General features: G+C 57.8%; 1 protein-coding gene across 2 annotated transcripts in view; it reads left to right on the top strand.

Annotated features, from left to right (window-relative positions):
• Positions 1-9425: 9425 nt before the first annotated feature.
• The window catches only part of SEMA3F (semaphorin 3F), a 29377-nt gene continuing 12159 nt past the window's right edge, over positions 9426-26643 (top strand). For both annotated transcript variants that reach the window (XM_008529796.2, XM_008529794.2), the window contains exons 1-2: positions 9426-9562; positions 13548-13707. In XM_008529796.2, coding sequence (XP_008528018.1) covers positions 13596-13707 — 112 coding nt within the window. In that variant the 5' untranslated portion in view covers positions 9426-9562; positions 13548-13595. The remainder of the gene's footprint in view (positions 9563-13547; positions 13708-26643) is intronic.

Here is a 26643-nt window from a genome sequence, read left to right as displayed (position 1 = left end):
CTCAGGGGAATCAGATGCAAGCTAGGTCTGGGCCCTCCCCACATGCCTGGCTTCACCCCCAGAATGGGTGCCCTGAGGTAGGGGAACTACAGCGAGGAGCTGGAGTTTCCGCCTGGCTCCCTCTACCCAGCTCTCCATGTGCCTCTTTTCTGCCAGGCAGGAGCTGGGGAGAAGGCAGCCCAAGACTCTTCAGTGAGAGACTCCTGTGAGCCGTGTGGCTGTGACTAAGGTAGAAGTGGCACATAGTAGGTGGTCAGGTAGGCTGTGGACACATGAATGCACCCTTTTGGCAAGAATACGGTGCCCCCAAATTAGTCTGGGGGTGCTGGAGGCAAGCAAGGCAAAAGGTAGAATGTGGATTTCTGACCTCTCCATGTGCAGGCCCTGGCCCCTCCCTTCCTCCATACCAGCCCCCTCTTATCCCTCCATCTAGGCTGATCCCTGCTCCTTCCGGCAGCAAACATGAGCTTTGCAAAAACTTGTCCTTGGATTAAAGCTTAAATCACTGTCTCAAGAGAAGGGGGCAGAGAGGCCAGCCAGCCAGGCCACATGTAGAGGGTGTACAGGGGCCGGGGAGAGGCCTCTCTCCCCACCCAAAAATCCCAGGTCAGATCCGATGGATGGGCTTCAAGGGAAAGATTAGGAGACCCTGGCCAAGTTTGAGCACCCCCCAGTGATCCAGCGAGGTCCCTGTCCTCTTTCTGCTGGATGACCCTAGCTTCCTTTCTGGCCACTCAGGAGCCAAAGGAATCCTTTACAATCTTCAATCAGACTATGCCATGCCTTGTTACCCTCAGGTCAGTTCTAGTCTTTCTTCAATCAGAGGCTACACCCCAAAATTCAAGGGGGCCCTAGTCTGGAACCCCCAGACAAGGTTGCCCAGGCTCCTACTACTCAAAGTCTCAGTATTCCCTTCTATTAAATGGGTACACAATGATGTCCTGGCCAAGATGAAATAGAGGCGTGATCCTTCCTGAGTTTCCACAGATGGCAAAGATGGAGCCTCCAATCCCTGGGTGCACGGTCAGAGGCCTGAATGGCCAAGGTGTCAACTCTGCCCAGTTATGTTTGAAAATCAAACCCTCACAGGACAGGAAGGCACCCTATCCCGGGGTAGGGAGCATGGGCCCTGACAACTGCAGCACAGGGAGCAAACAAACCCATCACTCTGTTTTTGTTTTTGAGAAAGACTGGCCCTGAGCTAACATCCGTGCCCATCTTCCTCTACTTTATATGTGGGACACCACCTCAGCATGGCTTGATAAGCCACGTGTAGGTCCGCATGTGGGATCTGAACCGGCAAATCCCTGGCCGCCGAAGCACGGCATGTGAACATAACTGCTCCACCGCCGGCCTGGCCCAGACCCATCACTCCGGATGGAGTGCTGAGCAGGCATCACGTTGCCCAGGACAGGCCCAGCTCCCCATCACCTGGCTGTAGCCCTGCTCCCGGAGCCTCCTCCAAGGCACTGAGGCCGTGAGCTGTGAGGGGAGAATCTTGGCGAGGAGCATTCCTCCTTGGCCAGTCCCAGTGCTGCTGTGCCCCAGAAGCCTTGCAGCCTAGAAGGCAACAGTACTGGCCAAGTTCCTCCATTTCCTGGCTTAAGGGGGATGGAGACCCAGAGGGATGCTCTGGCCTTAGATCTCTGGTCTGAGAGCATGGACAGTGACCTCATATTACAGCCCTTCCTCGGGGAAGAGCTGGAGTCAGGCTTAGGGAAGACAGCCAGTACGGCAGGGTGCCCATGGTCTGCCCACTAGCTCCTCCCCCTTCCAGGGGGCTGCCTTCATCTGGGCCCCACTTTCCTGCTGGGAGTGGGGGACCAGGGGAGGCCACACCGCGGCTGTCACGGAAGGGACATTCCCCAGTCATTTGGAACTAAGTAAGTCCAGATCCCAGCTTGCAGGCCGGGCTGCAGGCCTCCCTCCCCCAGGACTGCGGCCACACAGACACATGGAGGGGTGTGTGCAGCAGATGTGGGGCTGGAAGGCAGCCAGAAACCCCATAGGATGAGATCCCGTCTCCATCAGCTTTGTCGGGGGGCTGCCAGTTCTCCTCTAGCTCTGAGGTATACCTCCATCTAAGGGACTAGCCTGCCCCTGGGGAGCTCACAGCTGGAGCTTCACCACCTTTTAAGTCAAGGTAGAGTCTACCTTGAGTCCCTGTTGCTGCAGCTTGACATACGCTCTCCTCAGCCCAGCTCTTAAGTAGAGGAAGAAACAGCAAATGGGCAGCCATCCCTACCCCGTCTTCGGCTCCAGGTGAGTGTGAGCAGAGGCCTCAAGATGAAGGCAGTAAGCAGCTCCCAGTCCCTGATCAGAGCACAGAGGGTACAGAGTACAGGTACAGAGCACCAAGCCCCCTCCCATTCAGTCCTCCATTCACCACCTAGTGTGTATTGGTCTCCATGCTGGGTGCCGGGGAAGCAGCAACAGACACAACAAACAGTTTGTGCTCTCTCTCTCTCTCTTTTGTTTTTGGTGAGGAAGATTGGCCCTGAGCTAACATTTGTTGCCAATCTTCCTCTTTTTGTTTGAGGAAGATTGTTGCTGAGCTAACATCTATGCCAATCTTCCTCTATTTTATGTGGGATGCTGTTGCAGTGTAGCTTGAGGACTGGTGTGTAGGTCCCCTCCCGGGATCCAAACCTGCAAACCCCAGGCTGCCAAAGTGGAGAATGCAAATTTAACCACTATGCCAGTGGGCTGGCCCCAGTTCCTGGCCTCTTACAGGTTACAGTCTAGCAGGGGTGGGGAAATGGACAATAAACTACAAGCATAAAAGGAAGTAAATGATGTCGGGTGTTGGGAGGAGAAAAACAGAGGAAGGGAAGGGAGAGTCAAGAATGCTGGGGTAGGGGCCAGCCCTGTGGTCGAGTGGTTGAGTTGCCACGCTCCACTTCGGCAGCCCAGGATTTCACCGGTTCGGATCCTGGGCGCAGACATGGCACCACTCATCAGGCCATGTTGAGGTGGCGTCCCATATACCACAACTAGAAGGACCCACAACTAAAGTATACAACTACGTACTGGGGGGATTTGGGGAGAAAGGGCAGAAAAATAAAATGAAGATTGGCAACAGTTGTTAGCTCAGGTGCCAATCTTTAAAAAAAAAAAAAAAAGGAATGCTGGGGCGATGGTGGCCAGATAGTACTGAGAGGATAACACCAGAAGGAGGTGAGGGAGAAGCCGTGTAGGTGTCTATGGGAAGAGCATCCAGGCAAAGAGAACAGTCATTGCAGGGGCCCTGAGGCTGGAGTGGGCCTGGTGTGGGAGGAAGAATGAGGAGGATGTAGCCAAGAGGAGGAGGACACGAGTCAGAGAGGCGGGCAGGAGGCTGGGGGGACGGCCACGTAGGATTCGGCTTTGACTCTCAACAAAGTAGCAGCCATCGAGAGCTTTGGACAAGATGGAGACATGACCTGGCTTCCATTTTAACAGGATCCTTCTGGATCCTGATTGACTAGATAGTCAGGGGCAAGAGCAGAAGCTGGGAGCCCAGTAAGGAGGCTCCTGTACTGGTCAGGTGAAAGACAAGGTCATGGAGGTGATGCCTGCATCTGCAATGGCTGCAGAGCTGGCGGCCAGGGAGAAGGTGGGAAGTGGTCACTTGATATTTTGCATTTTTTGAGGTGAAGTTGAAAGTACTTGCTTGTGGCTTGGATGTGGATGTGAAAGAGAGAGTCCAGGTTGATTCAAAAGTTTTTTGGCCTGAGCAGCTGGAAGAATGTAATGGCCTCAACTGAGAGGGCAAGGCCAAGGCATTGCTGGGGTGGGGGGCTCCCAGGTTGGGCTCCTCTTTTCCACATAGACCCTGTCTCCTTAGCCAGGCTCTACCCCACCCCCTCCATACCCAGTGGCTGGGGCTGCTCAACCATTACTAACCCAGGGCCCAGGTACCCCGAAACGAGGCCTCTGCCATAGGGGCAGAGGGAACCAAGAATTCCCCTCTCAACTCTTAATGAGGAGGCCTCTCTGGAGCCAGATGTGGATTGAGCTCTAGGCCCAAGACCTGGACTCCCCAGCAGGGCCTGGGCAGGCCCAAGTGGGTGAGGAATGGCTGTCTGGCCTCTGTCTAAACAGGATATGCTCAGGCTGGCCAACGGTCATGGGTCACTTGGCAGCTAGCCGAGCTTGGGCCCATTCAACCCCCCCACACACATACACACACTCACAAGAATACACACACGGGATGAGGGGCTGTGGAGTAACACACAAGGATCTCAGGGCCCTGTGTTCTCCTCTCTTGTTCACTCAGAGAAGCAGTTGCTGATAGGTCTGTCTGGGGACCAGTTGGGAGAATGCAGAGAGGCCTGGGTCCCGGGCAGGATCTCTAAGTGTCTGGATGCGGATGCAGGACCTACAGGGGCCCAAGGAAACTCCTGACCCAGCCATTAGGATTGGCTTCCTGGGAGGTAATGTCTTCCCAGGAGCCTGAAGGATCTAGAAGGAAACAGCAAAGGCATTCCAGGCATAGGGGAACGGCATGTGCAAAGATCCAGAGATGAGAGAGTGGAGAGCCCCTCGAAGAGGCCTGAGATGTCTATAGGGCTGGAAGGTGGAAAGAGAGGGTGACGTACCTTCAAGAAGGGAGGCTAGCAGCTTGTACAGAAAGGGACTGTGTTTGTGGGTGAAGAAGGTGGCCAAGGGCTCTGGTCTAGAGGGAACACAGGATTTATACTGGCGCTGAAGTCTGGGAAGAGCGTTTTTGGTAGAGGGGACAACAGCAGAAAAGGCCTGGAGGCAGCTTTGGGGAGCAGCCAGGGAGGTGGGTTGTTCCAGCTTTTGATCGGCTCAGAGCCAGCTCCTGGGGCAGGCTAGGCATGAGAAGGCCGGCTGAACCCCATCCTGAGCCTGGGCCTCTGATGACTCCTCACTGCCTGCGCCCTCCTGGTGCTGCCTGAGCACCGCAGGCCATGCACCCCCTCCCCAGCCCCCCTTTCCAACACTCCCCCTCTCTGGGATCCAGTTCCGGCGGTGGGGGCTGGGAGCCCAGAGCAGGCAGCGCCTGGGGCAGGGGAGATGAGAAAACCAGAAAGTGGGGAAACCTGAGCCAGCAACGCTGGGGCTGGGCGGGCCAGGGCTTGCTCAGCCTGCTAGGCCCGGGAAACAGGTTCCCCAGAGACTGGGCCAGAGGAGGGAGTGCTGGTCTAGTCACCACCTTCATCCAGGGGGCATGGTGGGTCTCTGAGGCCAGGCCTTCCAAGTCCAGCTGTCCAGATGCTGAGGCTGGAAGGACAGAGTCTCTTTCAAGGTTACTCAGTATAGCAGGGTATCCCTCTCCCCATGCAAGGTAGGCCAGATAGAGGTGGATAGGGTAGACAGATAGAGGGGGATGGGCAGCAGGAGGCCCAGGGCTGCCCTTCAGTCCCCCACAGCACAGCCTGGAAGAGCCAGAAGAAAAAGAAACAGGCATGAGCACTGCCAGAAACAAAGGCTGGGCCAGGATGAAGGGCTGGGGGTGTTTGGGGGAGAAGACTTTCAAAGCTTTCCTGCCTGCTGCCAGCACTGTCACCCATGGTGGGGGCTGGGACAAAGAGGGCTGATTCCTTCTCAATTGTAACCCCCACCGTTGGACTCCATGGCACGTCAGAAGCTCTGGGAGGCTGAGCTATGGGCCCAAGGCTACACAGTCAGGATGTCATTCTGAGGGCCTATCTTGGACAAACACAGAGCCCATGTGGGAAGGGAGAGGGGGCTGCTCCAGGAGGAGGACCCAGAGGCTGGATCAGTGGGAGAACCAGACCTGGCCTAACCATTTCTGCACCCTCACCACCTTATGGGTCCAGACTGGTACAGGGTGAGCCTGGGGGAGCTGGAGAAGAAGCATGCCTGGGGTCTGAGTGTCCCGCAGAGGAGGGAGGGTGGCCCAGCTTGTGGGAAGTCAGCCTGGCCTGGCTGTCTCCCTTCAAGTGACCCCACAGGGCATCCTGGGTGACATCCTTGGTGGAGCTAGCACAGCTGAGTGGCTTTTGGAGGGGAAGATAGAGGGACTCTGGGTGGCAGGGAGAGTATCAGGTGAGGGCAGCCAGTCCAGAGGGAGCTAGGTGGTAGGCGGGCAGTTGGCACCTGGCTCCTTGGCTCTTGGCTTTTGTGTTCCCTCTTGGATCTGATGCTGCAGGGATTTGCTCTCTTCTTCATTCAATAAAGATTTATTGAACTCTATAAGTGCCGCATGGGGCTCCAGGCCCCCTTGCCAGTCCCTGATCGCCTATCTGCCTTGCAGGCCCTTGGGTCTGTGTGGGCCCCTTGGCCCAGCCTTCCCTCCTGGAGCCTTCCCATACATAGCTTCTGAAAATGCCGCCTTCTTTGGACACCACAGCCTGGTGGTTACAGGCCTCACCTCACTTCTCCCCGTTGCCTCTTCCTCATCTATACAATGGGGACAGCAGGGCCTGCTTCGTAGCAGGATTATGAAGTGCCTGGGAGTGAATAGCCAAAAACCCTGCTGGAATGTAGGGCCTCCCAACCTGGCATCCAGCACTGGCTTCAAGGGCTCTTTGGTTTTTTTTTTTAGGAAGATTAGTCCTGAGCTAACATCTGTCACCAATCCTCCTCTTTTTTGCTGAGGAAGACTGGCCCTGAGCTAACATCCATGCCCATCTTCCCCTACTTTATATGTGGGACACCTGCCACAGTGTGGCTTGACAAGCGGTTTGTAGGTCCCCGGGATCCCAATCAGCGAACCCTGGGCCACCGAAGTGGAACTTGCGAACTTAACCACTGTGCCACTAAGGTGGCCCCTCAATGGCTCTTTGGATCTCTGAAATCGAAGGCAAAATCCTGGAAGGTTCTACAATATTCCTCCCAATAATACATATTTTATATGTATAACAACATATATACTGACACAAAATGCTCAGCCCAGGTGGACACAGGGCAAGGGTGCAGGGTGGATTCACTGCTGCAGTAATTATTTTTTTGTGTTGTTGCTTTGTTTTTTTTTAAGATTTTATTTTTCCTTTTTCTCCCCCAAAGCCCCCTGGTACATAGGTGCATTTTTTTTTTTTTTTTTCAGTTGTGGGTCCTTCTAGCTGTGGCATGTGGGACGCTGCCTCAGCATGCCATGTCGGCGCCCGGGATCCGAACCAGCAAAACCCTGGGCCGCCGAAGCAGAGCTCCAGTGAACTTAACCACTTGGCCATGGGGCCAGCTGCTAGTCATTGTTTTTATGTATATTGATTTTCAGCCTTGTCAAATTGTTTAGGAGAGTACTGGCTACACTGTGTAGCCAGGCTCGGCTCTAGCTCTCTTCTTCTCTCTCCCTGTCCCTCACCACTGGCCCTCCTGCCACCGAACGCTTCTGTGTGCTGGGCCTACTCTCTGTGTCTGAGTGGCACTCCATGGACAAATCATTTGAGTCTCTTCCCGTCCCAGCCCAGCACCCTGGCGTCTTTGGCAAGTCCTAACAGTCTGCTTTAGTGACTATGATGATGATCATGCTGGGGGTGGCCAGGCTATGAGGAGACCAGAGAGGCTGGGGGCAGGGGAGTGGAAGGGATGGCATTGGAAACCACAGTGAGGGTGGCATAAGCTGCACTGGTGACGGTGGAGCAGTGGTGGTGACCTCAGGTGTGACCCTGGTACAGGGGAGTAGGGATGAGGAGAGATGGTTGTCAGTGTTTGAAATGAGGCATGAAAGAGAGGAGAGGTGCAGACACTGTCACTGCAGCCACCATAACTCCAGGCTGGTATTTCCTCATTTCATGGCCAGCCTCTGCTTGGAGCATGTGGGCCTGCACTCCAAGTCCGGGCCAGGAGACCCTCAGCAGGATCCCTAACATCCCACCCTACCCTATATTTTCAGTCAACCAGTCAATGGGTCAGAGAGAAAGATGCCTTCTCCAGGGGGTCTTGTTAGCCAGGAAGAGAAGGGGGACAAAGAAGAGGAAGGAGAGGAGAGGAGTAGGGAGAAAGAGAAGGGAGAGAAAGAGGAGAGGAGGAAGAGGGGAGAGGGGAGGAAGAAAGAAGAGAAGGGAGAGGAGGAGGAAGAAGAGAAGGAAAAATAGGGGGAGGAGAAGGAGGAGGAAAGAGGGCCAGAGAAGGAGAAGGGAAGAGGAGGAGGAAAGGGGAGACAGAGGGAGAAGAAGAGGAGAGAGGAGGAAGAATGGGAGGGAATGGGAGAAGAGTGAGGAGAGAGAGAAGGAGGGAGAGAACAAAGAGGGCCCATGCCCCTTGGGATCTCAGCAAAGTGCATGGGGCAAGGCTGAGACTGTGGTCCTGGCTGGTGAGGCTGTGGCCTTGGGGGTTGGTTTGGGTAGAGGGTCCCTTCTTGGAATCAAGGTAGGCTCCCAGCTCAGTTGCTGGGTCCTGGGCTCATCACAAGGCCTTAGGAGAGGAGGCCCAGCCTATCTGGCTTCCCTGGTGTATGGAACTATAAGGAGTGGGTTTGTGGAACTGCTGGCTTGCATTACGGCTGACCGTTGGGGGGATCACAGGGAGCCCCTGAGTGGCTGGACAGAGCTGTGAGGCTGGGCTGCCAAGACCTGGCCTGGGCTGGAGGCAGTGGGCAGGTCTAGCGGTGTCAGCCGTCCCGGGGCTGCACCGCCACCTGCTGAGCAGCCAGCACAATCCTGGGCCCTGCGCTGCGGGGCTCACGCGTGGGGCCAGGCGCGGCCGGTAGCGAGTGGGAAGGAGGGACATGGCAGGGGGTGTGCAGGTGAGCGCAGACTCGTTGCTCCCCGGCGTGCCCGCCCTTCCCGCCAGGGAGTTGAGTGCCCGGGTAAACACCAGGCGCGGTGTGCGCGGTGTATCCACGGAGAGACAAAGCCAGGGCGGGGCGGGGCGCCGCCCGCAAAGCCGAGGTGGGGGCTCGGGGTGCAGATTAGACTCCCCTGACGCGGGGCACCCCACCGCCTCAGAGCCCCGAGCCCAGCCCTTGGACAGGTGGGGCGGGGGCGGGGCGGTGGCCGGGCGGGTCCCGCCCCGGGGGTGGGGCCGGGCGGGGCGGGCGGGGCGGGGCCGCACTATGCAAATGTCGCCCACCGGCGGCCAATTGCCGGCGCTCCCCGCGCGGCTCCAAGCGCCCCGTCCCGCCGGCGGCCGCGAGACCAGAGCGAGCGATCCAGCGAGCGAGCGGACGCGGTCCGGCGATCCCCCAGCGCAGCGCAGGGCCAGGGCGCGCCGCGAGGAGCGGCGCAGCCCAGCGCAGCCGCCCGGCCCCAGTCCAGCAACCAGGCGAGCGCAGCGCCAACGGACCGAGCCGAGCGCAGCGCCCCGAAGCCGAACGCGCGCCGTCGCCCGCGCCCCGCGCCGGGGAATGCGCCCTCGGCGCGCCGGCCAGGGGGCGCCCGCAGCCCACCCGGGGGGAGGCGGCCCCGAGCGCCCCTGAGCCTTCTTATGGCCCGGGCTGGGGCCCGGGGCCTCGGCTGCTGACGCGCCCTGAGCCCGCGGAACCCGTTAAGCCGGGGCCGCGGCGCGGACTCCGGCTCAGGCACAGCAGCGAGAGGGCGCGGGCAGGGCCATGGCCCCGGGGGGCCGCTAGCGCGGGCCGGCCCCACCAGAAGCCGCTCTGCCGCGGACGCCTCCGCCCGGGAGCCCAGGCCCCGCCGCCGCGACAGAGGTGAGTGCGACGGGAACCGGGAGGGAGCGGGCTGGCGACCGGGCCACCCCGCCATCCCTCTGGGACCCGCGGCACTGCAACTCTGCGGAAGTGTCCGGGTTGCGGGGCTCAGAGAGCCAGCGGACTTCCCGCAGACTCAGGGTTGACAGGATTGGAGTGGGCGCTGTACCTGTCGGGGATCCCTGGACGCTTAGCATCGGGGCCACGTGGGGATATGTGGATGATGGCCTGCGGGGTCACCAGTGTGCAAAGCAACTTTTTCCCCCGTAAGGTTCTGGGGGGTGCTACCATACACCCCCACGTTTCTGGAGCAGGAGTCCAGATGCCCCTTCTCCTGGCTCGGCTCTCCCTCCCACTAACGAACGCCTCAGGCAGTGCTCTTCCTTGGTAGGTACGCCTGCCGTGCCTCAGTGTCCCAGATCGTCTGCTCTAAGGGAAGCGCTATACTGCCCACCCCCACATGGAGGGTCTGTCAGATCAGCAGGACAGGAGGACCTCCAGCCCCCGAAGCTTTTCTCCTAGTACTGTGCCAGACCCTGACCCCCCAGCTGCCAGCTTGGGTTTGCTTTTCCAGCAGGGACTCTTGCCTGGATTAGGGGCCCTGCTGTATGTGGGATTTAGATGAGCTGGGAGAGCCTGCAGTCAGGCCTCCATGTGGGCAGCCTGGAGCCCCAGTAGCGAGGTGGGCAGGAGACACTAGGAGCTTGGTGAGCTCTCCTAGAGCAGGTGGGACCAGAGAGTGTCAAGGTGGCTCAGGAATGAGGCAGTGGTGGCAGGAGGGGTCAGCCAGAGCTAGGGCTGGGGGCCTGGCTGGATAAATAACTTCTGATTCTTGAGGTAACTCTGTTGTGAACACCAGCCCATGAATACCTGGGGGAGGGGGGTAAACTGAAGGCGCTGGTCTGTCTGCCCTGGAGCTGGGCCAGGTTGGGGGTTCCTGTCCTGAATTCACCCAGATTTTCTCCCCAAAGCCCTTGTCCTAGTTGCAGACAGGAAAACTGCACTCGGGTTGGGAAGCTCATCCCAGTCCAGAGGGTTGGATGGAGCTGGGGCCTTTTCCCGGGCTGCATAGGGAGTGTGCCTGGACCCATGGGGTATGGTGTCCTGGAAGATGAGGGCCCTGGGCACACCTTCTCCTGCTGCTGTCTCTTAGTTCTGAAGGAGCCAGGTCGCGAAGTGCGGGGGTTGGGGGAGAGAAGGCCAGCAGCCCAGCCTCTTCACCCCCCGCCTCCCTTGCTAGGCATACCTTGAGGAGGAGGATGGAGCCAAGCCCAGGTCACCTTGACTGGAAACCCTGACCATGAAAGGGGGGATTTCAATCCCAGCTGTGCTGGGGTGGCTCTGCTTCCTGGTCTGTGGGGTGTTGGGGGAGGGGGAAGCCGAGGAGCCAGGAAGGAGCTCTGGTCTGCGAGGACAGTATCGGAGGGGCTGGGTAGGGGGTGGGGTGCTGTTAATAATTTCTTCCCCATGTTCCCCCGCAGCCCCTGCTCCTGCCTCCCTTCCATCCAGGCAGTTCCTAGCTCACAGGAGCCAATCTCCCTTCCCTGAGACAGGCTGTCCAACCCCCCCACCCCCAAACTCCAAGCCTGGGAGGTCTGGTTCAGGCTGGACAATCTGACCATCTAGCTCCCTGCCCTGCCCCTAGGTACCTCCGGACCCCTCCTCAGGCCGCCCTTCCCTGCACCCCTTGCCAGCCCCAGCTCCTCGGTTCTTTGTTCGAGCGTCTCTCCTCTGTCCCTCCCTCTCTCCTCCCTCTCTCCTCCTCCCTCCCTCCTGCCTCCCTCCCTTGCTCCCTCCCTTGCTCCCTCCCGCCAGCCTTCTTTCCTTCTTTTCTCTGCTCTCCTCCTGGTGGGCTCCCAGGCGGCGGTGGCTGTTCCTTCTCTGTCCACCCACCTGGCCTCTGCTGGACTGGGGGCTTCTCTGGGGCTGGGGCTGAGTGGAATGCATCTAGGGGCTGGCAGAGGGGAAGCGGCTGTAGAAACGCTCTCCCCTTCTCTCTCTCTGCCCTTCTCCTCCTCTCTTCCTTCTTGCTCTTTTTCTCTCTTCCATCCCCCAGGCTGCCAAAGAGGGGACCTGGACTTGGGCCTGAGGCCCCAGCAGACTTGAACTTCCCCCATTCACACCCCCTTAAAGGGCCAGAACCTTGTAGGAGGTCTCTGTAGGGGGCCAGTGAAGCAAGGCCCTCCACCTTCCCTGATACCTTGGGGGACTCTCAACACTATCCTTGGTGACCCTAACCTTGTCACCATGAAAATAGATTCAGGAGAAATGAGGTCACAGGGAAGGGGGGGAGGTGAGTCAACCTGAGCCGCCTGATACATAGACTCAAAGCTCTCTGAGGGACCCAGACTACATCTTCCCCTCCCCAAGCTAGGACAGTGTCTCCCAGCTTCCTTGAGCCCCACCCCAGCAGCAGATCAAGTTCTTGAGCAAACACATGCTTGTGAGGACGTGTGTGGGCGTGCAAATGTGGATGTTGTATATCCAAAACTGTTAGTGGGGGCCACTGAGGTGCACCCCGGGAGTGATGGTCCTTTCTCCTACCTGCCCCCTCATCAGAGCCTGCCATTCAGTCAGCCCCAGCTTTGTGCCCCAGCAGACCAGGGGAGGGGCCAGTTCTGATTCTCCCATCCCCCAGCCAGTCTCCCCAGGAGGGAGTATCTGTGATGGGGGATCTGGAAGGAAAATGAGAGGTGTGTCAGGCACTCAGGAGAAGATGTTCCCACAGAGGGCAGCACATGCGAAGTGGACCACGCGGCCTGAAGCTGCCCTTCCTCTCTGAGGAACCACGAGTAGTGGGTCTAGGGCAGGCACCAGGGTCTGTCGAGTGGGGCCGGGTAGTCAGATGTGGAGCCCCAGCATATATCAACCAGTGCAAGGGAGCAACAGGCCACAGTACTCCTCACCGCTCCCCCCCAGAGTCCTAGAAATGGGCCTGGGGTCCTGCCTCCTGTGGGCGATGGGAATAGACAAGGCAGACCTGGGGGATGTGGCTCACATCGTAATTCTTGGTGCCCCCACCCCCTGTGCATCTGGGTGGGGGGGTTGGGAATTGGCGCTGGTTTTTGCCTGGAGGGAGCAATATGTTCAGACAACTGGTGCTGGGCTGCGTTTACCCAACAGCCAGCCTGCCTGGTGAGACAATATTTGAAAAACATAGTATGGAAAATTGAACCTGCTGGGGGTGTGGGAGTTCTGCAGGGGACACTGCAGGCCCATCCCAGACCTGCTGGCCATCCTAGCTCCCCTTCTTCACCCTCTAGAGGCAGAGCTGGAACTTTTCCTGGCAGGAAGTCCTTCTGTTTGTCTGACCTGGATCCCTCCTGCTGTGATTTCAGTAAAAGTAGATTGTGCTCTTCTTTGCCTCTCATTTTCAGGCTGCTGTCTCTCTTCCACTTTAGGCTATCTATGTGTGCCTCACTCATCCTCCACTCTCTCCCTTGTCCCCCACCCCAGTAATCAGGTCCCGATATCCCTATAGGAGGAGAGATTTGGCTGGAGCAGGAGGGGCTGGACCCCTCCTTTCCACCATTCCTTGAGGTGGGAGAGGGAAGGAGCAGCCCATTTGGTTGGGAGTGGGTGCAAGAAACAGAGCCTGTCGGGAGTTGGAGAGAGCTGTGAGATCACCTGCTTGAGCTGGGCCCTGTGAGTGGGATTTAGGATTCTGTTGTAGGGGAGCGGGGAGGTTGAGTCTCTGGTGGCTCCTCTTAACTCTGGTGACCCCAGGCTACATCCACTTACTTGCTCTTCAGGCCCATCGGCTAAACCTCCCCAGACAAAGGCAGGGACAAGGAAATATGTGAGGTTTGCACTCTGGGGCACTCAGGCCCCAGGTTGAGGGTGTGGGTAACAAATAGGTGCATCACTCTATTTGTTCAGATAGGGACACTGAGGTACCTTGGGCAGAATTATACAAGAGAAGTGTTGGTAAGGTGAGACTCTCCTGTCTGTCTCATGCATTCTAATCTTGGTTACCCCCAACTAGGTGTCCAGACAGCAGAGCCTGCTTCCTGGGCCCGAAGCCCCTCCCACAATGCCTGTCGCTGGTCTCCTCCTCTGGGCTTCCCTACTGACTGGGGCCTGGCCAGCCACTCTGACCCAGGACCACCTCCCAGCCACACCCCGGGTCCGGCTCTCATTCAAAGGTAAGAGGCTGCTTTGCTGTTCCCCAGAATCATCCTCTGTTCGCAGCACTTGGCCCCCTTGCACAGGAGAGAGAGGAGAGATCAGAGCAAAAAAGGACAGATTGTGGAAACACATGGGTCACCCTGGTTGTGTGTGTGCGCTGGGGGATAGGGGAGGTAGTGACTTGGCTGGGAAAGGCTGGAGACTCGACCACTAGACATTTTGGAGAAGTGTCCTGAGTCTGGGCCCCTTCTAGAGTCAGAATGTGGGGTCTTGGGCTGGGTGGCCTAGGGTCTGCAGAGCATCTCCCTCTGTGTGATAATTGGGGATATGGAGATGTCACTCTTTCCAAACTTGTGTTGCTGAAGCCCCTTCTTGCCACTGCTATGCATCTGCTCCTGCCTTGGGCAGTCCCTGGTGGGGAGGGTCAGGCAGTTGGGCAGACACTGAGGTCTCAGGAAACTGGAGGCACAGGACCTGCTCTGCTGGGTTGTGGGTGCTTGAGGAACCTTTGTTTGGGTCTCTAGATGGGAGGAATTCCCAGGAATTAGGGAGGGCACTATTGGCTGTGACTGGAGGGTAGGCCACCTGGGGAGTTCTGGGAGAGTGCGTGCTGCTGTGAGAGGCCTGAGTTCCTGAGATCCCCAATGAGCATTTTGTCTTGGCAGTCACTGGACAGTTTTAATGATGTGTTGGGGTCTCGGAGTGAAAGGCCAGTTCCCCAGTTCCATCACCTTTGCCCCTAACCCACTGGGCAGGTGAATCGCATGGTATACACACCCAGGTGGACAGACAGCTCACTCACTAGCCACTTCCTCGAAGTTGTGTGTGATCAGAGGAGTCTACCCTTGGCCTGGGGTAAGGGGCAGTGGCCATGCAGGGGCCTTGGGGACCTGGGGTCATTTCTGAGTTCTCAGCCTTGGCCCTCCTCTGGCCCAGGGTCACTTTGTCCAGCTCCTGCCCTGGGTGGGGCGGACTCAGCCCTGACTGGCCAGGTTTCCAGGCACACATATGGAGTGAAAGGCTGAGCTGACCTTTTTCCTTCCTCAGGCTTGACTGAGGCCCAGCCCTGACCTCCCCATGTTCCCCAGCAGAACCCCTCCCCTGGCCTCATCCCACCTCTGCAACTTGATGGGGGAGTGGGGAAGGAATTTCTGAGCACGTGCCTGGAAGGAGACTGGGTCTGAGAAATGGGCAGAGGAATTGATTAGTTTGGGCTGTAAAAGCACCCCCTCCTGGCCTGGAAAGGTGAGATGTTTATTCTGCTGACCCCTCGATCCTTCCCTGGTGTAATTCCTCAGAGCCCATTAATAAATCTTCAAGGGGCCTGATTCTCCCCTCATATCCCCTTCCCAGCCCAGAGTCTGGAGCGGAAGTAGAGTGTCCTCTCTCGCCACAGGGGGAAGGAGGGGTGGCTCGGTCTCCACACTCCTGGGGCCCTGGAGCCCAGACAGCCACTCTGGGTGTTATTTCTGTTGTTACCCTGGAGACCCACGAGAGGACGCAGAAGGGATGAGACATGGGAGGCCTCTGCGTGCTTCTTTTCAACCTTCTCAGACCTCCAGGGCCAAAAGGGCAAAGGCTTTTGTTCCTGTTTTCCAGAGAGAGAAACCGAGGCTCAGGCAAGGGCAGGGCCAAGGGCAGGCAGGAAACAGAGGCGAGGCCAAAAATAGAACCCTGGTGTCCTGGCCTTGCCGAAGCCTGACACCCACATCGGTGGTCGGGTCGATTCCTTCTCAATTAGCTCTAAAGCCGACACCCGCAGTGACGAAAAGCCCAACTCACTGGCAGCCAGCCTATGGTGCTGACTGCTGTGGCAGCCTGGGGTGGGGCTGTAGGATGCCTGGGGCCATCCCCCCCGCCCAGGACTCTGTGCCTTTGCATACACAGGTTTCCCTGCCCTGAGTGACCTTTCCTGTTCTCCACTTGATCTGGTGCCCTGGTTTTATACTTAGATGACACTTAGTGTAACAGGTACTTGACCACCTACTGTGTACCGGGCCCTGTGAGTACTGGCGACGCTGCAGTGAACAAGACGGGGTGCTCACAGTCGCACTGGCTGAAAAGACAATGGACACCCAACTGGTCAGTGCCACCTGGGAGCCCAGCACTTACTGTGCACCAGGCCCTGTGCATCTGCCCGTGCTGGATGGTTTCAGCCAGGACATGTACATGAAGTGGCCCTCAGTGAGGAGTAGGCCCTCACCAAGTGTTTGTGGAGTGAGAATGGAAACCAACACCTACAGTAACTGGGATGCCACAGCCAGGCCAGGAAGAGGCAAAGGGGCAGGGCTTCTTCCGGGTGCATGTCATGAGCACAGAGGGTTGCTCTCAGAAGCACTGGTGGTCACTCTGGCTTCACGCCTCAATTTCTCTATCTGTGCCATGGATGGATATAGCAGCTGGCATATAAGGCCTCAGGGACTCAGCCTAGGCACATCCCCTCCCCTGCCTGGGTCCTGCTGCAGTTGGGAGGTGCTGGTTCCGGCCTGGTCAGGCCAGACTCTCCAAGCTAGAGGTGCTGGCATGAGAAGCCATGCTGCTCAGGGCAGATATAGGGACAAAGGCAGGAACTGGGCTAGGCTTGGGCTTGCTGCCTGCCCATCCGCCTGGGCACCCCAGTCGGGCCTAAAGCCAAGAGAGTGTCAGGGAGATGGGGCCTCAGGTTCACTCAGAGTCAGGGGCTCCTATGCTCCATCTCCTGAGCTTCCAACAGCAGCACATCCAGGTCAGGCAAAAGTGAGGGGTCAAGTGGAGACTATTTCCAGGAGCAGGCAAGGTATTCTTTGAGAACTTGCGGATGCTTGGGACTAGAGAGCCTAGCCAGTGGGACCCTCTTTCCTCCACTCACCTTTACCTGCGCCTGGAGACCCCTTAACCCAGAGTCAATGGCCAAGTCTGGGAGAAAAATTTCTCCCCTACCCCAGCCTGGGACACCCAAGCCCTAGGGTACCCACCTTGGGCTGCAGCAGGGAGGTGTGAGGGCCCTGCAATCTCCTTTGTTCAGCTTGAGAAATGTTTACTTTTCCCCAGGAAGCCACCCCCATATGGTTTCTGCCTGGGCCAGCTTTGGTCAGGACTTGGGGCCAGGACTTTGGTGGGGGAAAGGAGTCTTGTGATGACATGAGGTGGCTGGGCTACTGGGGAAACTGAGGCAGGAATAGGCAGATGGAGCAGAAGGTCACCTTGCCAGGGAAGGTCAGGAAAGATGAAAATAATGGAAAAACAATTGGTGCCCATAATGATAACCAAGTGGCGGTTCCTTCAAGGCCTGACGGGGGTCTCCTGTGAGGCGTGAGACCCAGAGCCTTCCCAAGTCTCTCCGGAGCAGGACTAAGATGGAGCATGGCTCTGCCTGATATCTGAACCTGTCCCAGGACTAAGAGTGGAGGGTGGGGTGGGAGATACAGGCACAGCCCTCTCCCATGAGCGAGGGACAGAGTTCTAGGATCCCACAGTGCCGGCTTTAGCATTCCCAGCTTCATTGCCCAAGGAAAGAGCTGGGGTCACACTAGGCAGGCTTCTCAGGCCTTCTGCCCACAGAAGCAACAGCACTTGAGTTTACTTATTTCCAGGCTATAAATCTAGCCCTCCATCACCTCAACCCCTCTACTGATCATGGTCCTCTAGGAAGCTCTTTCCTTTCAGCGAAAGAAAACCTGGGTCCAAGAGAGGAAAGGGCTCCTATGTCCAGAGTAACCCTGGGATTCGGACCTTCTCTGACTCCAGGCATAACTGGCTTTCTCGGTGGGGAAGGATGTTCTAAAGTTGGTGGGTGAATGGCTGGGTGCTGGTCACTGCCCACTCACCACCTCAGCCCAGCCTCCGAGCCTTGGGGGCTAATGACCCAGAACAGTGCCACCACTTATATTATTTGTGTGTGGTGTCAGAGAACCAGAGTTGCCAGATCTCCTTGTTAGGAAATGAGATTGGAGGTTAGAAGGGGTCACAGCTAGTTTACTTCATCCGAGGGGGAATGAATATGAGTTGAGGTGGGAGTGTATTTAGCCAGCCTTGACAGAGCATTGTCCCAGCCCCAGACCTGACGGCACAGGGGTGAGGGTGGGGCTGGAGAGCTGGAGGACCCACCGTTGCCCCCGAGGGGCTCCCTGGCCACCAAATTGAGGTGTGGAGCTTCGAGTTGCAGAGGAGGAGGCGAGGAGGGGTCAGGAGCCCCAAGAGCTTTGAGGCCAGGAGAGGCACCAGGGAGCTGGGCCAGGGTCAGGTGGCTTTGACAGCTACAGCCAGATTTGGAGCTAGCAAACCAAGGAGGTATTCTGGGATGAGCCAGGATGAGGGAGGAAGGAAGACCTAAAGCGTGAACTTGAGTCCAGATCCCTGTATTTGAGATCTCAGTTTTCCTGGAAATGGGAGCTGCCTCACTCCTGGAGGGGACTTGGAAGTGGCCACTTCAGGAGTTGGGTCCTGGGGGCTGGCTGTTCACCTCTCAGCTGGTCAGGAATCGGCCCTCGGAGACAGTGAGGACAGGTCCTTGTGCTTGCCAAGAACCTACCTGGGGCCTAGCCTGAGTCAACCAGGCCAGGGGCTAGAACCTTCATCTGTGGTCCTTCCAGGTCCAGCGAAGCTTTGGATGGGACCACCACTGGCTGGGCCTCAGCAGCACAGGCCCCGTCTCTGCTTCCCTGGCACGACGCCCACCCCTTCCTCCCTGGCTCCAGCTTCCCTTGGCACTGAGCAAGGAGCTGGTGCATGCTCAAGGAGTAAATCATGTTCCTTGGCAGCCCCCGCTGCTTCGTAATCGTAAAGAATTTAAAGAGAAACCGCCAAGATAAAAATCTCATCTCAGCCCATAAAGGCATCTTTCACCCTGTGGCTTGGGAGGCAGCGGCCTCAGAGTGGGCGCCCAGCTATCTGCACCTGTGTGCGTGTGCACCTCTGACCCTGTGACCCCTCCTAAGGTGGTGATGTCTTCAGAGCCATGGGTACTTGGCCCCTGACTCCTGGGAGACTTCTAGCTCCTCCCCCAGGGAAGGGAATGGGGCACTTAAATTTGGCAGAATGCAGAGGTGATGGTGGTTGTGGTTGAGACGGCTGGCCCCGAAGGCAGACAAACCCCCATTCCACTCATGTCAGCTGTATGACCTCGGACAAGTGGCTTAGCCTTTCCAAGCCCTGGTTTCCCCCTGGGTAAGGTGGGGATGGCAGTGGCCCCATGGAAGCAGCACCCTGAGGACTCAGGCTGCCTTGCTTGCATCCTGGCCGTGGGGATCCTTTGGGTAGTGAAGTCCCTCTGTGTCCCTGCTGCCTGGGCTGTACAGTGGGGATAAGAATGGTACTGACCTCATTGTGTTGTTGGGAGGATTACCTTTGTGAGTATAGTTATAGCCCTGGCAAAAGAAGTCTCAGGAACTAGGTGCTGCACTGAGGGCGGCAGACAGGTGAGAGACGATTCTGGGGGGTGCCCAAGGAATCTCGAACTGCTTCGCCCGTCCCTCTAGATTTCTAACCTTTGGTGAGGGAGATGGTGTTTGAAAAGGACTGCAGGAGGGACGCTGAGCCCTGTGGTTGGAGTGGGGTCTGGAGGAGAATTCCTACCCTGGGCATCCGGGCAGGCTTTGTGGAGGAGGCTGCATCTCAAAGAGAGGAAGGGAGGTTGTGGGAGAGGGAAGCCAGGAACAGAGGCCAGATGTGTGTGGTGCAACAGCTGGGGAAAGAGCAAGATGCTAGATGGAGTCTTGTTTTTGGTGCTTGGGTGTAGAGTTTGCATTTTTTCCTTGTGGTTTTTAAACTCTTTTTTTCTCATGGCAGAGGTACCAAATACATATTGTGGGAAAAACCTAATGACAGAGATAATTTGGGGAGGGGATGCCTTGGAGGGAGCTTCCCCCTGGGATTTGCTCCCCAGTCTGGTTGGGGCCCACGATGAGCTGCAATGACCCCCCCTCGAACACTGTTCTGGCTCCTACACTTGTGCTAGAGGTGACTGGCCCTGGGTTGCTCACTTGGGCATCTACACAGCTGGGCCAAGAGCATGTTTTGCTGGCCTAGCCTGGTGCTGTCCTGGGAATCTGAGCCATGCCTCAAGGGAGCCTTGGAGCTCTGGAGAAGCAGAGAAGATTCCTGCTGCATTTTTCTTAGAAATAGCAAGAGGGCCTTTGCCAGAGGCCTGGATGCCAGAAGGCTCCGGTCTGAATCCAAAGCCCAGCTCACGTGGGCGCCTAATCTTGGCCGGCCTGCTGCCCCCCTCCCCCTGCTGGGAAGCCCCAGGGAGAGGGCGGAGGCCTCCTGGGCTCCAGACCCTGACCATTGGTCCTGACCAGCAAAGAATGGGGCCTGGGCGGTGGCTGCTGGCCTGGGATCCAGGAGGCCAGACTGTGGGGGAGGGAGAGCTCAGCAAGGCTGACTTGTGGCATTCTCACTGGGGCAACTACTGGCTATCTGCTACATCTCTGCAGGGCAGAGACAGCCCCAAAGCAGCAGGCCCCTCCAGGGACCAGGAAGACTTTGGAGCGTGAGGCCTCAGCTCCAGAGCCCCTTCCCCCACTCTTCTTCCTTCCTTCCTCTCCCCGATCCCCCCCTTGCCTCTCCCCCTCCCGTCACCATCCTGACCTCTCCTTGGCTTCCTACCCGGACATGCTCTTTCCTCTGAGGTCTCTGCCCCCAGCCAAGAGCCTTGTTTCTTCCCACTTAGGGCTCAGTGCTGATCCTCTCACTTCCCTCCAAGGGCAGAGTCTGCTGCCTGTGTACCTGCTGCTCAGCCAGCATGGTTGGCTCCTGTGGGTCATACGCTACAATTGGCAGAGCAGCAGCTACAATGTGGGGGCCTCGTGGGCTCCTGCAGCACCTGAGGTTGAGTGGGTGGCACTCCAGGGGGCCTCTACCCAGGGCTGCCTGCACTGTCATTTAACACTCTCCTGTCCCAGCACCAGGCCTGTGTGCAGTACTCACTGCCTTCCTGGACCATTGACTGGCTGAGTTCTTCCTGGGCTCCCAACTCAGCCTCACTGTATCCCCCAAGGCTGACCCTGAGCACACATCTGTCTGCATGGTGCCTCAGTTTCCCCATTTGAGTGTTGAGGAGGGGACTAAGACTAGGACATCCTGGGAATCTCTGAGTGGGTGATGTGAAGGGGCTCCAGGGACCCTAGGCATCCAAGGAGGGTGCCAGAGATGGGGGCTGAGCCCAAGGCAGGGGGAGGGTCTTGACGCCCACCAGCTTGTCGGGCCCATCCTGGCCTGTCTGTCTGGTTGATTTATCGGAGTAAATGAGCCATGGAGAGTTTGTTATCTTTTGCAGTCACAGGGAGGAGGAGGTGGCAGAGGAAGGAGTGAGGGGTTTCCGGGCCAGGTCTGGAATGTGGGAGGAGGGGTGGGCCCCTGAGGCCTGTGGAACTGGAGGTGCTGATCTGCTCTCCCTACCCGAGAAATGGATCAATACGACCCTCCCCCTCAGCACCAACCCCTCTGCCCACCCCCTTCACACTTCTTGGGGCACATTCTTTTTTTTTTTTTTTTTTTTAGGAAGATTAGCCCTGAGCTAACTGCTACCAATCTTCCTCTTTTGTTTTGCTGAGGAAGACTGGCCCTGAGCTCGCATCCATGCCCACCTTCCTCTACTTTATATGTGGGACACCTACCACAGCATGGCTTGCTGAGTGGTGCCATGTCCGCACCCGGGATCCCAACCAACGAACCCCGGGCCACCGAGGCAGGACGTGCACACTTAACTGCTGCACCACCAGGTCGGCACCTTGGGGCACATTCTTGTGTAAGCTGCTTGCCTGGCCTAGGCCCCCTCCTTCCACTCCATGCACCCAGCCTCCCTGCCCCTCCAGGCCAGTTTTCTTGACTACACTGTGTCATTTCCAAGCTGGGCTAGAGCTCTGAACTCTGCCTGGCTGGTGAATGCCCAAAGGTGTTCTCATAGGCAGCCATGCATGCCGTTAAGTGTCCATGTAGGACCTCCTGGACCCCTGAGCCACCAGCCCAGATCTAGAATGATCAAGTGCCATGGGCCCTGGGGGTGGACAGAGATCAGTGGAGGCACCTAGACTGGAGAGCCTCCTATCTGCTGGGACAAAATGGTCGAAAGTCACTGGACATCCTTAGGGAGAGAGATGTAGAACCTCTGGTTTCCACCTGGCGTGTGTGCCAGGGAGTGACCCTGCTGCCCCTTCCCTCCTGACTTTTCCTGGGTCAGGATGAGCTGTGCCCCCAGCCTGTGCTCTCCTTGGTGGAGCAGGTGGGCGCTGGAGCGGAACGGGCGTGGGAACAGCAGGCTTAGGCCTACTGGCCCCCGGCCCCGGCCCTCAGTCCCTGAAATGGGAGGGAAGCTGATGGCAGAGCTTTAGCCCAGCTGGGTGACTCCAGCTCAGCTCTGGCTTAATGTTTACTGAACAGCTGGGATGTTTACAGTGGCCTTTAAGAAGGGGCCCCTTGTTCCAGAGTATTTCCCATCTTGAGGGTTCCACTATGGGCTCTTCCGACCTCACCACCTCCCTGTACCCCGGGATAGGAGTGTCAGGGATGCAGGGACTCAACCATCCCTGCCCTCACCAGGGCTGGGCCAGTGTCGTGGCGCCTGCCCCTTCACCCTCCATGCTGGCCTTGGGTCCTTCTCCCTTGCAGGAGAGGACATTCCCAGAAAGAGGCAGCTCTAGGTGGTGAAATACGGTAACTGGGTCCCCAGTGCAGACATTTAAATTAAATTCAATCAGAGCAGTTATTGAATATAAACACGCCGAGTCATTTACATGTTAATTATGTTGAATGGACCACGAGGCCATAATTAGTTGCTAATTGGGTGAGAGCGGCTGTAATTGGTTTTGTTGGCACCGACCTGGCTCACCTGCCTAGGGGATGGGGGGCAAGTGTGGATCACTCTTGGGGAGGCCTCTGCGTCTCTAATCTGGAGAGCCTGGCCCAGGGATGGGACTGCAGGGGACAGATATTGAGGGGCTTGGGGCCAGAGGAACCTGGAACCTACCCCCCCAGGGAGGAGGCCCTGAAGCCCAAGGTAAAACCCTGGGTCTGGCTTCTAGTGATTTCTATCCAGAACATCCCGAGGGGAAAAGGGACTAGGAGAGCCAGCCCCTGGATCAGCAGTGATAGTGTCCCTGCCTGGCCCCATGTGGGACCTAGACCTGAACAATTGGTAAATGCCCAAGAGAGGGTCTGTGGGAGCACAAGGCAGCTGTCAGATGCTGGGGCCCTGGGTTGGCCTGGCTTGTGTTGGGGTCTTGGCATTGGGATATTGGGTGGGTGTGCTGAGCAGGGGCAAAGGTGCATGCAAAGGCTTTGAGGCTGCCCTGCCCCCAGCTCAGCCTGCCTGGGGCTCCCAGTGTTTTAGGGCTGTGGCCAGGGGCTGAGGCCTTCCGGCTGGCCGCTCATTAAAAGAGGATTAGGCCCGGAGCCAGGGGGCCAGCCCAGCTCCTGGCCTTCCTCTGGGGCCCCTTGCAGCTTTGGGAGAGTGCTAAAGGGGCTGTGGGCCACCCCTCCCTAGAGCCCACAGCGAGTGTCAGTGGCTGGCTGAACCCTGCCGCTCCTGCTGCTGCCACTGCTACCTTCTCCTTGTCCACCTCAGTTTCCCTCCTCAGAAGGGCAGGAAGATGAAGCACTGACAAAGACCCTGGCTAGCACCCCCATCCCCACCCCCAATCTCATTTCTCTGCTCAGGGATTAGGGCTGCACTAGCCCAGATGAGGTCAGAGGTCAGGGCTGGGCTTCAGGGACCTGTCTATCACCCCCTAGTACCCAAGCACCGCCAGAGGAGGTGATGCTGTCAGTCAGGGCCTGCTGCTTTGTGGGGCTGTAACCAAGGGGGCGGGGTGCCCACCTCTGCTCCAAGACCCTGGTTTTTGCAGCAGCCCCTGCCTCACTAGCAATAGACCTGGTGTCCTAGAGACGGGCAGCAGGGGTCAGGGGCCGCCCACTTGCAGTCTGCGGGTGAGGGCCTCAGACACGCCTCCTCAGTGCTGTCCTTGCCCACTACCTCCTTTAAAGCAAGGCATCATCAGCTGCTTCCCAGAGATGAGGAAACGGAGACCCCCAGGATTAAGTCCTCTGTCCACTGAGAATGTTCCTGCCTCTGGACCTTTGCCAGGCCATTCTGGGCTGGGACCCTGAGTATCTAATGGCCATAGGGAGTGCTAGAGGCTGGGAATGGCTGCGGAAATGAGGTATCTGATGCCAGAAAAGGCTCTTCCTTCCCGATGACGGGAAAAGCCTTCCCGGATGTCGCCCCACCCAACTTGTGCCCAGCCTGGTGAGGGTATGGAGGTGGAGAGCCTTTCCCAGGATGCTTCACCCAGGCATCCACCTGCCCTCTCCAAGGTCAAAGCTTATCCAGACTTGAGTCCCGACACCTACAGAACCCTCGATCGCTCCCCCGCCCCTCTATTGGTATTACCAGGGCATGGGGGAGGGGTGACACTCCTGCTACCAGAACTGGGCCTGGGACAAGTAGAGCAGAGGTGGGGACTGGCCTGAGAACATGGCCAGGCTAGGTCTATGTCAACCCTCCCCCCTATAAACACTGATGCCTTGCCCCAAGTCCCTGCTTCTTAGGGAGGCTGGGTGCTAGTGGGATCTAGCCCTGCTAACACCACAGGTGTCAGAGCAGGACACTAGGGCCACTTGAAGGCCCCCAATTCCTTTGCCCTGTGGTGGGGGTGGTGGAGGAAAGACGCCAGTTTCACTCCTTACCCTGTGACCTGAGGTGAGCACCACTCTTCCCCAGAGCTCAGCCTTCCTGTCTGGAGCTGGGCGTGCAGGGCTGTCCTGGGGCCCCTTGTTTGGATTCTTTCCTACAATCTGGCATGAGTGAGATAAGCACTCCAGCCATGAGTTGATAAGGCCAGAGCCCTACACCCAATTCGCTCTAGGACCCTGGAAAACTCCTGCCCTTCTCCACCTCAGTTTCCCCTCTGTAGGCTGGGTTTGGATGGATTGTTCAGGGTTTACTCTGCTCCTGTGGGTTGGGGATGAGTCATCAGGAAGCCCCTTCCTGCCCCATTGCCCTCTCTGCTCCCCACTCCAGCACTAGGAAATGGGGTAACCGGGATTGGACTGAGGGTGGATATCTCCAAGAGATGGTAACATCTGGGAGCCTGCTTCCATGGAGAAAGAACTTGGGACCTGCTCCCACTGTCCTCTGCCCCGTAAGTCAGAGTCAGCTCATGAAGGACAGGTTGGGGAGGACCCAAGGAATGTTCAGCTGTCAGCATTTCCCTGAGATCAGAGCAGAACCCCCACTCCAGGATCACCTTGAATGTCAGTACTAGGGGTGGGTACTGAGGCTCAGAGAGCCAGAGTGCCCCAGCTGGGGTCGTGAAGTCCATGCCAAAGTCAAAGATTCCTGACCCTTGGTCCTACCCCTTCCCCACCCCACACAACCTCATGGGGTCTCCCCACCCCCACCACAGTTTCCACAGTGACCAAAACATCACATCCTGTGACAACAGAGCCATTGATGCCATATCCTGTGGTCACTGGGAGGGATCCCGAGGGTCCTGAGTCATGTGCCCTGTCGAGGGAGTGCGAGTCATCTTCCTGCCCTGGCCCTCTCAGCAGGCAGTCTACCACCAAGACTGGCTTTGCCTGGGCTTCCCCCTCCTTCGACCCAAAAGGTCCTGGACCTGGGTGGGAATCCCACCCACCCCCACCCCCCACCCCCCGCCGTACACTGTGGCATGTCACTTCCCTTCTCTGTGCCTCAATGTCCTCATCTGGAAATTGGATGTTGTGAGCATAGGACTTTGCACGTAGTAGATGCTTGATGACTAAGTGAGAGGCTCCCTCCATCCCCACCTCTACCCAGGGGTAGAGGAGGGTGTGGAGGATTGAGAGGTAGAGTATCAGATCAAGGCTAGTCTCCTGCTTCCCATGTAGGTGTCAGTTTCCTCATCTGCTGAGTGGTCTCCCTCTTGCCTTTCTCGCAGAAGGGGGTGGAGCCTGGAGTGCTGGGGCTTTGAGTTGGGGAAGGAGACTTGAACTTGGGGCTTGGGCACTGGGAGTTATGGCACGGCAGAGGAGGAGGGTCCAGATTGTAGAGGCCCAAGGCTGGGCAGGGATGGAGGGCAGGGATTATGGCTGGTTGCATCCCAGGGACTCGATGTTTGGAGCTTTCCCCCACCCCAGATGCCTGTGTCCGAAGATGCCCACTTGAGCCTCTGCCTCCCTCCCCTCTATTGCCCCCCGAATGCCCCTAGCCCAGCAGGACGGGTAAGGGCACAACGAAGGCCATGCCCCCAGCCAGGGTATAAATAACCCCTGGCGGGCTGTCCCAGTCTGGGGGGGCTCTGCTGGCAGCCCCACTTCCTCTCTGGCCACTTCCTGGCCCTGGGGGTATGGGAGTATTTACTTTCCTGTTGTCACTATGGTTGGGTGCCCAGGCGGGGGACTCCGAGTAGCCCAACAACAGGTGCAGGACAGGTGCCCAGACTGCCCTGCCCAGGACTTCAGAGGCACCGCCGGACAGGCGGGTGAGGCCGTAGCCAGGCAGGGATCGGCCCTTTGATCCCTCGGCGTCCCTGCGTCCCAGCGGTTGGCCAAGGTCATCACCTGTATTCTTTTGACACCATGTAGTCAGGGCTGCGCAGGGCAAGGCCTTTGGTTGTCTCCCAGCCCCTCAGACGGGGGCTGTGGGTCTGCTGTGGGAGTCCCTTGGCTCCCAGCCCACCTCATATACCCATCTCATCCTGGAGCTCTCATCCAAAGCTGCTCTCAGGCACAGCCCCTCCAACTCTGCACCAGGGTCCCCAGCACACAGCAGGGGTCAGGGTCAGCCAGGCCAGTTGGAGACAGCTGCCTGAGTGGAGGGTGACCTTGATTGATGGGATAGGGTCACCTGCTGGTCCCACCTTCGGGCAGTGTCTAGGGCCTCAGCTCCCAGCTGCTCTCCCTTTCCACGCCTCCCCGTTGATTGACCCTGTGAAATGGGTTACCACCTGTGGAATGGGTTACCACCTGTGGGGCGGGGAGATGGGACATGGATG

The sequence above is a fragment of the Equus przewalskii genome, chromosome 15, assembly GCF_037783145.1.
Source record: "Equus przewalskii isolate Varuska chromosome 15, EquPr2, whole genome shotgun sequence".
Lineage (NCBI taxonomy): Eukaryota > Metazoa > Chordata > Mammalia > Perissodactyla > Equidae > Equus > Equus przewalskii.
This window is presented reverse-complemented; position numbering and strand designations above follow the sequence as displayed.